Source organism: Equus asinus, chromosome 2, assembly GCF_041296235.1.
Source record: "Equus asinus isolate D_3611 breed Donkey chromosome 2, EquAss-T2T_v2, whole genome shotgun sequence".
In the NCBI taxonomy this organism is placed as follows: Eukaryota; Metazoa; Chordata; class Mammalia; order Perissodactyla; family Equidae; genus Equus; species Equus asinus.
Genome location: NC_091791.1, coordinates 141,647,569 through 141,660,182, shown reverse-complemented (window position 1 = coordinate 141,660,182; position 12,614 = coordinate 141,647,569). Strand labels below are relative to the sequence as shown.

The 12,614-nt window shown below is 34.1% G+C and overlaps 1 protein-coding gene across 15 annotated transcripts in view; it reads right to left on the bottom strand.

Moving 5' to 3' along the window:
* The window catches only part of ZNF280D (zinc finger protein 280D), a 124,581-nt gene that overhangs the window by 90,062 nt on the left and 21,905 nt on the right, over positions 1 to 12,614 (bottom strand). For 14 of the 15 annotated variants that reach the window (XM_014860458.3, XM_070501256.1, XM_070501229.1 and 11 more), the window contains 3 exons: positions 9,088 to 9,234; positions 6,448 to 6,513; positions 6,211 to 6,350 (listed from right to left, as the gene is read on the bottom strand). In XM_014860458.3, the coding sequence (XP_014715944.2) occupies positions 6,211 to 6,350; positions 6,448 to 6,513; positions 9,088 to 9,223 (342 nt within the window). In that variant the 5' untranslated portion in view covers positions 9,224 to 9,234. The remainder of the gene's footprint in view (positions 1 to 6,210; positions 6,351 to 6,447; positions 6,514 to 9,087; positions 9,235 to 12,614) is intronic. The other variant, XM_070501264.1, reaches the window with a different exon arrangement.

Here is a 12,614-nt window from a genome sequence, read left to right as displayed (position 1 = left end):
TTGCTGAATTGACATCATTTTAAAGACGATAATATCTAACACAAAATAAGTGGCTGCTCCTCTTAAAAGCATCAAGGTCATGAAAGATCAAGAATGAGTAACTGTAGAAAAACATGAGGAGACTAAGAAGAAATAACTAATTGCAAGGTGTCATCCTGAACAGGATCCTGGGAAAGAAAAATGACATTAATGGAAAAACTGGTAGAATTCAAATAAGGTCTGCAATTTAATGTTAATCACCTGATTATGATAAGTAAGACGGTGGCAATAGAGGAAACTCGGTTAAGGGTATATGGGAACTCTTTGTATTTTTTCCTATAAGTCTAAAATTAGTTTGAAATAAAGTTAAAATTTAAAAATTAAAAAGTACTGATAACATTCATTCACTTTGGGCAAAGTAGAGATTATACTTTGGTACAACTTATCTGCATGAAAATTTTGACAGTAGCTGTCAAAGGCTTTATAAAAGTTTGCATCCTTTGATCCAACTACTCCACTTTAAAAATTTATGGTAAAGAAATGAAAATGTTTAATGGAGAATTATTTTTATTGGCAAAAAAACTAAAATCTTTATGTCCAACAATGGAAGAATGATTAAATAAGTGAGAGACTATCATGCAACCACTAACACCATGTTTTTGAGAAATATCCAATGACATATTCCTGGTAGAATGTTCAGTGCAAAAAGAGGAATATGTATCTATACGCACAGTATGATCCTGAATGATATACTCTATACCCTGCCTGCAGCAGGGAAAAAAGAAAATCAGAATACAGTACGCACTCTTCTCTTTTTATAAACTTTCCCGCCAAAATACATAAGATTTAAAAACAGAAACAAGAAAGGTTTATTCGTTTTGTGTTTTTAAATTGAGGGATAATTAAGTTTCAAGAATTTTAGTTTGCTACTAACTTTTCTATTGACATGGATTTGTTAAAAAGTTATGGGGGCGGGCCCCATGGCTGAGTGGTTGAGGTCTCGCGCTCTGCTTCGGTGGCCTGGGGTTTCACCAGTTCGAATCCTGGGCACGGACATGGCACCACTCATCAAGCCATGGTTGGGTATCATCCCACATGCCACAACTAGAAGGACCCACAACTAAAAAATACACAACTATGAATCAGGGGGGCTTTGGGAGAAAAAGGAAAAATATAAAGTTTTTTAAAAAAAATAAATAAATAAAGAAGTTATGGAAATAGGTATCGAAGTAATCCAAACCACTCTAGAATTTGAGGCCTAACAGGCAGATATCTGCATCTGAACTTTAATGTTTAATATAAAAAAATTAGTAATGCCATATAACTAAATTGTAACCAACCACAATCTTACTGCTAGATAATATTTTCTCCAAGTATTTGCATTTAAAAAAATGGAAAATACTCACTTGCATTTTCCAAAACAGTTTTTTTTTTAATTTAATTTTTTTCCTTTTTCTTCCCAAAGCCCCCCAGTACACAGTTGTATATTCTTCATTGTGGGTCCTTCTAGTTGTGGCATGTGGGACGCTGCCTCAGCGTGGTTTGATGAGCAGTGCCATGTCCATGCCCAGGATTCGAACCAAAGAAACACTGGGCCGCCTGCAGCAGAGCACGCAAACTTAACCACTCGGCCATGGGGCCAGCCCCTAAAACAGTTCTTTAACAAAAACATAAAGCTAATACTGTTAAACACTTTCCTAGGAAACAGTTCTGGTTAATTAAGCACCACAATTTCAGAGAGCAGGCACACATTATTCAACAATAACTGGTTAAGAGAATTCTCCAAGAGGGAATTTTTAATGTCTTATAAAACAATTCAGAAAGATATCAAATACAATTGTAAGGGCAGAATAGGTGCTAGACTGGGATTCAGAAGACCTGCACATTTATTTAACTACGAACCTTGTGAAAGTCACTTTTGAGCTTCAAGTTGTTCACCTTTCAAACTGAAATAAAAGTCACAACTGTGTTTTAAATGTACCTGTACTTCACGGTACATGTATGTATTAAATCAAGTAGTTGCCACAACAGTACTAATAATTACCTAATATTATGCACCATTTTATAAATAAGTAAACTAATAAAATGGGTTAGGTGTGGTTACAGAAGACTCCCAACACAGCCCCACTTGTTATTGATGTTACTGTAATTAGAACCTGGGTCTGCCTGATTACAAAGCCTATGCCCTTAAGCTGTAACACACTGACTTTACAAGTGATTATAATATATCCCTGACTACCTGAAAGAGATCCGAAAGAGATGTTGAGGTATAGAGATATTCCATGAAAAAGTAAACACACACACACAAAACATGACATAAAATAAAAAACTATAATTATAATTTATTTTTAAAAAACTTCCAAAATTTAAGAGTAAATTCCCTTAAATAGGATTCTCAATTCATTCCAGAATACACACCTCTGTTATTCTTAACTTTGACTGCACATTAGAATCACTTGGAGAGTTTTAAAATCGTATCATTTCCAGGACCCACCTAAATCAACCGGCAAAATCTCTCCTTTTAATAAGTCCCCAAGATTAGAAACCACCAACTGAGGTGATTTGATTTAAAAACTATGCCCACAGAAATAAAACATTCTGAGTTAAAAAAAAGCTCTAGTTTCTAACTTGCGTAGCACCAAAGATATCACCCCTCACTTTATTTTTTTCTCCCTAGGTCTAATGTTGGAAAGATTGTTTATCTATTAAACTGAATGAAATAATGAAGTTTCTTTTTCCAGTTTTCTTCCCCCAAATGCCAAATAGCTTACGATAAGCATGAGAAAACCACTGAGTTAATTTGATTCCAAGTAACAGCAAAGAATCTTTACATTTTGGGTAGTTTTTCATCTTTTGAAACATCAGAAGTAGTTCAGGGAACCTTAGGATCCAAGGCTGAGAGTCAGTGGTCTGGGAAAAATCTCTCATTTTAGAAATGAAGAAAATGAAGCTCAGAGAGGTTTTGACAACGCTTAAGAACAAGGCAGAATCAGCATTCAAGTCTTGCTTCAATCTAAGTTTTCTAAACTACTAGTTCAGGGCTCATATCACTATTAATTATTATTTCAGAATACTAAAAACCACAGAAAAGAATCGGGGAGGGAGTATCTGCCCAAAGATACTCTTATTTGTCATGATATACAACATCTTCAAAATATAAGTGGGAGTTGAGTTTGTTTAGCCATAGATTTAAATGGCTGTAGCCTTTCTTTTCACTTTTATGTAAATTAAAATTACATTTCATAACTCTTCTATGAGAGATACCACCTAAAAATATCAATTTTTAGTGCTAACAGCTATGTAGATTACCCTATAGTAATATGATATGAAATACAGGAAAAATGGATTATTCATACTAAAAATATTTGGATTCAATTCTGGTTTTGAACTTGAACGTTTCAAAAAACCTTATAGGTAATTTGGTAGTTGTTTCTCTTACCATCAACAGAACAAACATTTTGAAGAAAATTTACTACTATGTCCCTAAGGCCAATGTCGAATAGCTTATGATAAGCATGGAAAAACCACTTAGTTAACGGGATTCCAACTAAAAGCAAAGCATCTTTACATTTTGAGTAACTTTTTGTGTTAGTTTTCTACCTCCTTGATTTCAGGACCCCTTTATACACTTAAAAATTACTCAGGACCCAAGAGTTTTTATTCAGGTGGGTTATATCTACTGATATTTCCCATATTAGAAATTAAAACAGAAATTTTTTAAAATATTAATTTTATTTTAAATAACAATAATAAACCCATTGCAGATTAACATCACATTTTTATGAGAAATGACTATCTTGCAAACACAAAAAAATTAGTGAAGAGTGCCATTGTTTCACATTTCTGGAAATTTCTTTAACATCTAGGTTAATCAAAAACTACTGTAGTCTCACATCTGCTTCTATGCTTTCAATCTGTTAGGACATGTTGCTTTGGTTGAAAACTATAAAGAAAATCTGGCTTCATAAAAGACATATACTAGTTGAAAAAAGGAGTATTTTCATAGCAATTTATGATAACTATGGATATACTTCTTTGGTACTACACCAAAACGTAACAGTTGGTATTATCTTAATGGTTTGTTGCAATGTAGAATCTGACTCCATATCCCCAAAATTTTTGTACGTGGTTACATTAAAATCTTGTTCTACCTTACATTTTGAATGGGTCTTTTATCCATGCATGATTTTATAACACCATGCATTGATTATCTGGAAAATATTCATTTCTTTGAATTATGCAGATCTTCCAAACGTTGACAAAGTTCACTACACAATATGAAAAAATCATATTTATTAATACCACCACCCATCGGAAAAGTCTTTAAGTATTGGGAGCTGTCAAGATCATGGTGACAGATACAAGTTTTCCAAAATTCTAATTTTTGCTTGAAAGCTGAAATTTTATCATTGGCAAGAAACATACTGTCAGTTGTTTTCCTTTAAGTAACAAGGAGCACTTTGTTGAATTTTGAGGAAATGCCTATTTATGTGTGTGTGATTCCCTTACTTTGAGTGTGGGCAAGACATGTGACTTGCTTCTAGCTGAAAGAATACAAGAAGGTGACAAGATATGGATGATTTCGTGTACCTGATTACATCACATAAGATGGCAAGATGCCATCCTGCTAAGGATTCTCTCTCTCCTGCTGGCTTTGAGGAAGCAAGAAGCCATGTTGTGAAGACCCACCTGGCAAGGAGCCAGCCAAAAGCCAGTAAGAGATTCAGTCTGACAACTCTTAACTCTTAAGGAACCAAAGGCTGCCAATAACCACGAGAACGTGGAAGGAGATACTTCCCCAGTTGAGCTTCAGCTGAGACTGCAACCTCAGGGCCCACCCTTGAATGGAGCCTTGTGAGACTCTGAAGCAGAGGATCAGCTAAGCCATGACCTGACCCACAGAAACTATGAGATAATAAATATGTGTTGTTTTAAACCACTAAGCTTGTAGTAATAATGATATACAGAAATAAACAATACACCATGGTTTGTCAATCATTCTTTCAAGTAAAAACGGTTTCTATTTTAAAAAAGTGGTTGTTTAGTTCACAATTCAATCACACAAGTGCTTTTCCTCAAGAAAATTCCTTACCATACTTCAGATATAGAAGTGCTTTACGTATACTACCCATTTCATCACACAAAATATTTTTAAAATACATATATTCAAGGGTAGAGAGTTAAAATTAATAACATTTTGAATACTTCATCAAGGAAATTAAGAATAACTGGAACATTTTTTATTGTGAATGCATGGTGGTGACTAATACAAAAACTACTGGTACAGCTTGGTACCACTGTCTTGATTCATACTAACACTAGGAGTTTACCCACCACTGCTTTTGCATCATCAGCGCAAATGTCAAGACAGTGACTAGGCAAACAGTGTCCTTGCATTATTATAACTCCCAAACCCATGAAAGAGTCTTAGAGGAACCCCAGAAGACTGAAGACTACACCTTGAAAACTTTTGCACTAAGGCAAGGCTTCTATTTTTTTAAAGTATACATTTATACACAACATACATGTATGTATGTATGCATATACATATAAACTATGGGTTAGGCTGGACTGAAATCCCAGATCTACCATTTACCAGCTGTGTGACCTAGAGTGAATTATTTAATCTCTGTGAGTCTCAGTTTCCTTAACTATAAAACAGACAATAATAGTACCTATTTCATAGGAATGTTCAAGAATTAAATAAGATTAATTTATGTACAGCATTTAGCACAAAGCTTTACACATATTAATACCTCAAATAAATATTAACTATTACCATTAACTGTCACTTTTTGTTAAGAGTTTTTTTAAACTAAACTATGCAGGTATGTTTTGAGAATAAAAAGCTATGATAGCCTCTCAACAATATTCCCAATTAAGAACTAAGAACACTTGGCCTAGTTTATAATCTTAATTAGTTTGCCATTATGCAATATTGATTACTGATTATACTTTTATTCATATTTGGATAGCACAGTTTTCAATTCTGTACCTATTTAATTTAAGCATATTACCTGATTTATGAACAGGTGGGATATTTAGTTCCTACAGTTATCATTTTGAGAACTGGTTGAGCTATCACAAAGATGGTGACATTTTCTGACGCTGACTATGCTTCTATTGGATAACTACCCACGATAGTCCAGAATTTCAACTGGATATTGTTGATATTGATAAATAATATCCAATGTATCCCTGAGCTGACTGTGTAGTTTCAGAAACACTTACAGGTTTAGACAAAGGCTGAACAATAACAGAACTATCTGAAGATCTAGATTCAGGATGAAAATTTACTGGCGAGGCAGCCACTGGATTTGATGTTGGGTTCGTGTAGTGTTGACTTGTAGGCTTGAATGCAGCGGTAATACCTGTATTTTAAAATTACACAATATATTGAATATATTTCTATATAATTGATGTTAAAATACTTCACTTTAAAATTAAAATAGTAAAATAATACTGTACCTCGACTGAGAGCGCCATTCTTTATTCCCCTTGAATATGAGCTGGGGTTTACTCTATTCAAAATATCTATGAAAGAAGATTTATTTTAAAATTCATTGTTTGAATGAAATATATATTAAGATAATAGAAATCATAAATTGAAAACAGATTCCTAGAAAGAATATATGTTATCACTTATTTAAGAATACAGTTAATTATAAACATATATATCTTTACCTACTAAAGAAACAAGATTACCAATCTTAATTGTTTTATAGAATAAGAACAAAGTTTCTAACAGTAACTCAAAATACAAAAGCTGGAAGTAAAAGATTGATAAATCTGACTATATATAAGTCAAATCTTCTGCATGGCAAAGAAATACTCCACATAATTAGTAACAATTTTTCCAAAAATATATTCCTATACAACCTATAATTGAAGTATATATCCTTCTTTGAGAGGTGATAGGGTTCCCACTACTTAAAATCAAACCTTTGTCCAACCTCCATATCTCTATTCACAATCTCTAAAAGCCTTGAAGTGTCATTATGAGAGGTCTCACTGGATTATCTGACCATTACTCTGGAGTTCTGAAAGGGAAACGATTAGAGATTGCAGACTAAAATGAACCTACAGTTTACCATAGCATCTTATAACTTAAGGGGTTCCAAATCTACCACTACACCAAAAGTCAATTGAGCCTAATATGAGTTTCAGGATCAGTTTGAAGTTCCCAATTCTTGAATGCATGTGAAATCTGGAACTTCTAGGGTATTCAGTAATCAAACTAAAATTTGGAAGAGTGGGGATTTACCTACAATTGTTTGTTAGAAAAAGGTAAAAGCACAAACAAACATGAAACCTCACAAAAATTTCCTTTTTCTCGCTCATAGTAGAAAAGAACCAAAGCCATAACATAATTCTATAAAGGGCCACACAAAAGTAGGGTTATTTCCTGATAATGGCAATGCAGTGCTCTATACCTAAGAACTACAGATGTCTTACAGAAAAAAAAATCTGGCTCAAAAAACCTCACACTGTTTTCATTCAGAAATTCAAGATTAAGTATTTATTCAAACCATCAAAACTATCGCTAAAATACATTTTGGTGGTTGTTTTCTACAAAAGTTTTACCCTCCTTTTTCGCAGTTCTACATAAACATTTAACTCATCCCGTATGTAAAATATTTTAAGGCTTATACAAAAACAATAAAATGAGTTACATTCTGCATCTTAACATTTCAGAAAAGAAATTCAACAGCAGTGAATCTCCTTTTTGACAGAATTATGTTAAAGCTAACATACACTGATCTAGTTGAATACTGTTAACAGTCATCTACACTCAGTATAAATTCAACATGAATCTTAACTGTCATGTTTTCAACAACAGAATTTGAATAATAATTTTGCAATATGGTAATATTCCAGTATAAAATAATCACAGTGACTAGAAACAGTAATTAAGAGAATATATAATTCTGTTCCACTATCACCAACAAGTATGCCATCATGCCTAGTTCAATTTATAATCAAAGCGGCATTCCACTTAGAACCTCCATGAGAGATTATCAATCTGCCACCGGAAATGGTATTGAGAATTCAATTGTTTAAGTTATTCTCCCACTGACAAAACTAAATACAAGTGCCATTCCAAGTTTACAAGCAACAGAAGAAAGAACCAGGCTTTCAGAAAATTTAAAAGTAGTCTCTTAGTCACATTTTTAAGCACCATCTTGGTAGAAAAACACTAGTAAATGGGATACATTCTTTCAGAAATTCTCCTAGCTTAAACAAACAAAGAAACATTGTAAATACAACAGGAAAGGATCTATTTCCTCTTTCTCCCCTGAAATCTGTACGGTGTCTCTGCACTTCCACACATTTTTGAGCAGACATTTTAGCAAGTGTCATTGGTCTTTGCTTTAACATCATAACAATATCAAATCCAACTACTCTAACTAAAATCTAATAATCCACAAAGGTACTGAGGTGTTCTGCTAGACAGCTACAAGGATTTAAGTGTTAACTAACTGCTACAACATCCAGGTACAGGGGCTGTAGGCAGTACCCTCCTCTTCCATGAATGTAAACTCGAGTTGCTGGAAGATGGGTGTGGTCAGAAGCTGCAGCCCCTGTGAGAACACAGGCTGAGACTTTGCATTCATTCACTGCCTATATTTTGTAGCTATGTATGGATAACACTGCAATGAGGCAGTTGCCTGGATGTGAGAACCCCGGAGATTAACACAAACACATTTAGTATATTCTGACACTTTAAGCAAAGCATTCTGAACCCTTTCGTTTCTCTACTTCTAGGTTTAAGTGGAAAAAAACAAAAGAAAAATGAACAAACGGATACATAGGTTACTTGGCTCCACTAAAAATTATTATTTCCAAATTCAAAAGATCTCCAATGCCAACAGCTAATCTTAGTCCATTCTTTTTCTCACATCTGGTATTTTAACTTCTTATCTCCTTCCTCAAGTCCCCAACCACATCCCCACCTAGATTCTCAAATTCTTAAGTGACCTCCCGCCCAATCTCATCCCCAACACCCTACAGAGGAACAAGGACATCAAGTACCTATAAGACAGTTCACAAGTTTTTCCATCAGAAACATTCTTATAAAACTTGGCTTCACTAAAAGTAAATGCTTACTTGAAATTGCTGGTTTTGAACTTGATATCTCTCCAACAAAGATCGGCTCATCATCATCATCATCCTCAACCTCTTTTACTTTCTTCTGCCATGGTTCCAACTCTTCTTCTTCACATTCCATAAAGAGTTCTGCCATTTTTGAATTATCTAATTTTCAAGAGGAAAATTAGATAATTTTCAAAAAGAAAAATATATTTGTTGTAATACCTAGTATGATATTTAACATCTACTTTAATAATCCTAATAGGAATTTATGAATTGGTATTTGTAGTTAGTATATGGTAACAAAAGAAAGAAATTCAGAGCTCAGTCTCTAAGAAACAAATTAGTAAAATTTTGATAGAGAGATGATAGATAATGGTTGATAGTAGTTATTTACAGTGGACAGAAACTTGAAAACAAAGTGAGTTTCAGTCATACGCCTGGAATATGATTATATATATAAAAAGGACTGCACCTAACCATTATCTGAAAAAGAAAATGTATTAACAAAAGGGAGATATACTAAGAATAACAGACAACAGGTGGAAGATATACTAGAAAAACTGAACCAAATTCTGGAATTCCTAGCATAGACCAAAGCAAGGATGAGGTGCTAGTCTAAAATAAGGGAACAAAGTCAGGCTTATTCCATTAGGGCAAACTAGATATTTCTCACCTAAAGAAACAGACCAAAGAACACACAGTAAATATCACCATCCTAGAAAGTCTGACCAAGCAGAGCTTAGGAAGCATCTTAGTGTATTAGTCTTAAATATGGAAGGAAAACCAATAAGTGCCAGAAATTTTAGGAAAACCTCCTGTCTTTCAGACCAAAATAAATAAAACAGATATAGAATCCTAAGTAAAAGAGATATTACAGAGAGCAAGAAAATATTAAGAGAAAATATAATTAGCATCTTTAGAGATATGACAAGAAAGAATGTTATAAAAAGTTATATTCAGAAAACAAAAAATAGGATTAAAAATATGAAAGGCAAAATTTTTTAATTCACTTTTTAAAAAATCAAAATGTCCCCAGAGGTGGAACTAAGAAAGGGAAAAAAAGAATATACATACACACACACACACACACACACAAACTAAATTGAGAAGAGGACACAGGCTATTAGAAAATCAATTTCAAAGGTACAACATTTACCTAATAAAATTTACAAAAAAAGAACAGGAAAAAAAGCAGGGGGTAAGTTATCAAAGAAGTAACACAAGAACATTTCCTAGATTGGAAGATATAAATCTCTGAGTTGAAAGGCCGCACTAGTACCCAGCACAACGATCAAGAAAAAAGTTATACCAAGACGTATCATCATGAAATTTCGGAATAACAGAGATAAAGAGAATATCTTCAGATTTGGGCCGGGGGGCAGAGGGGATGACAGGTCATATACAAAAGATCAAGAATAATAAGAACAAGAATAAAAGCTAGAAGATAGTAGAATAATGCTTTAAAAATTCTTTATTTTTTTATGATTTGAAAATGCTTTAAAAATAGAATGCTATAAAAATTCTGACCAAAATTATTTTTCAATCTAGAATTCTATACCTAGTCAAAGTTTTCATCAAGTGTGAGAGTAAAGACCAGCAACATCACACAAGATTTATCTCCCACGCACCCTTTCTCAGGAAGCTACTATAGAATCCACCAAAACATGAGACTCAAGAAAGAAGACAAAGGATGCAGAAAACACAGCATTCAACACCATACAAAATCCAAGACAACAGAAGTCTAACAGGCCTAGAGAACCACCAGCCCAGACCAGATCAGGAGAGTAGTACTTTAGGAGGAATGTCTCTGGGAGGCCAGAGAAAAGATGATTAAAATGGAAACTTTTTGATTATCTGACAAGTTTTACTGTGTAGAAAACTGTACTGAGAGGTTACTGAAGGGTATGGGTAGATTTGGCTACAGACTTTAATAAAACTTAGCAAATGAAAAAACATGAAAAGTATTAATTGATGGATAAGCCAAAAGAAAGAAAGAAAAGTACAAGGATATGTATCTCCTCATACGCTATTCTACGTATAGTATCATATTTACAGCATATTACTATGTTCATCAGTGAGCAGTATTTATCATGGTCATCATAATGAAAACATCAAATATAGATTTATCCAAAAATTGAGATAATAATTAAACTGAAAGACACTTGGAGGGAAGGAAGGAGTAGCTGTGAGAAAGCAAAAATCCACATGATAGAACATTATTAGAAAACGGTTAAAACTGATTTATGCAACAGACAGCACACATGCATATGCACATAAGCACTCTTCAAGAAAATGTGGTTATGCCATATAAAGCCTTTTCAGAACGTTTGACTTTTTCAACTATATGCATATATTGCTTTAAGCTGAGATGGAGGAGAAGGAAAAGGAGGAGGAGAGGAGGAGGGGCACAAAGAGAAATAGTAATAAGGGCCTAAACTAAAGAGGTAACAATGGAGTTAGATACAAGTGGTGCTTAACCAGATATGTGAAATGTGATGGGGAAAACTACAAAAGAAAAAAAACCCCTCCAGGATTCTGGCTTAGACAATAATATCTTTTTTTATTTTTTATTTTTTTTAAGATTTTATTTTTCCTTTTTTTCCCCAAAGCCTCCCTGTACATAGTTGTGTATTTTCTTTTTTTTTTTTTTAGTTGTGGGTCCTTCTAGTTGTGGCATGTGGGATGCCACCTCAGCATGGCTTGATGAGTGGTGCCATGTCCATGCCCAGGATCTGAACTGGCAAAATCCTGGGCCACCAAAGCAGAGCGCCCGAACTTAACCACTCGGCCACAGGGCTGGCCCCAACAATAATATCTTTAATTTATCATCTAAATGTAGTCATTTCTAAGGGTAATTTTTTTAATGCTACTTCTACCTTTGCTCAAAATTAAGACAACGTTCTACCATGGTCTTAAAAGATACTAATCGAAAGAATGCTTTGGGGATGGCATATAAAGTAAATACCTTAACAAATTAGGCGTCATTCTTTTGTAAATTTACAATTTTTTTCCATTCTATAAAAGTATGTCACAAAGCATTTCCTGGTCTAACATTATTTGATTGTTTAGTAATCCACCTACGAAAAAAAGGAGGCCTTCTCACTTTCCTAAATGACATAAACAACATGAACTGAACCTTTTCTTTTCTAAACTATACTGTTTTACTAATTATGTAGAGTTCTTCAAGTCAAATGACTAAAAATATTATTATATGTCCAAGGCCAACCTGAGCTCCTTGAGAGTGTATTTCCCTCTACACATTAGATAGGCAGTATGCGCATAGTATATAATTATCTATGGACTAGGAAACTAGGCAAAGTCAAGCAATGTCTAATTTTTAAAAGTTAGGGAGCTAGCCCTGATGGCCTAGTGGTTAAAGTTTGGCTACTCCACTTCAGTGGCCCAAGTTCAGTTCTCAGGCACAGAACTTGACCACACCATTAGTCTGTTAGCAGCCATGCTGTGGCAGTGGCTCAGACAGAAGAACTCGAAGGACTTACAACTAGAATATACAACTAGACACTGGGGCTGTTGGGAGAGGG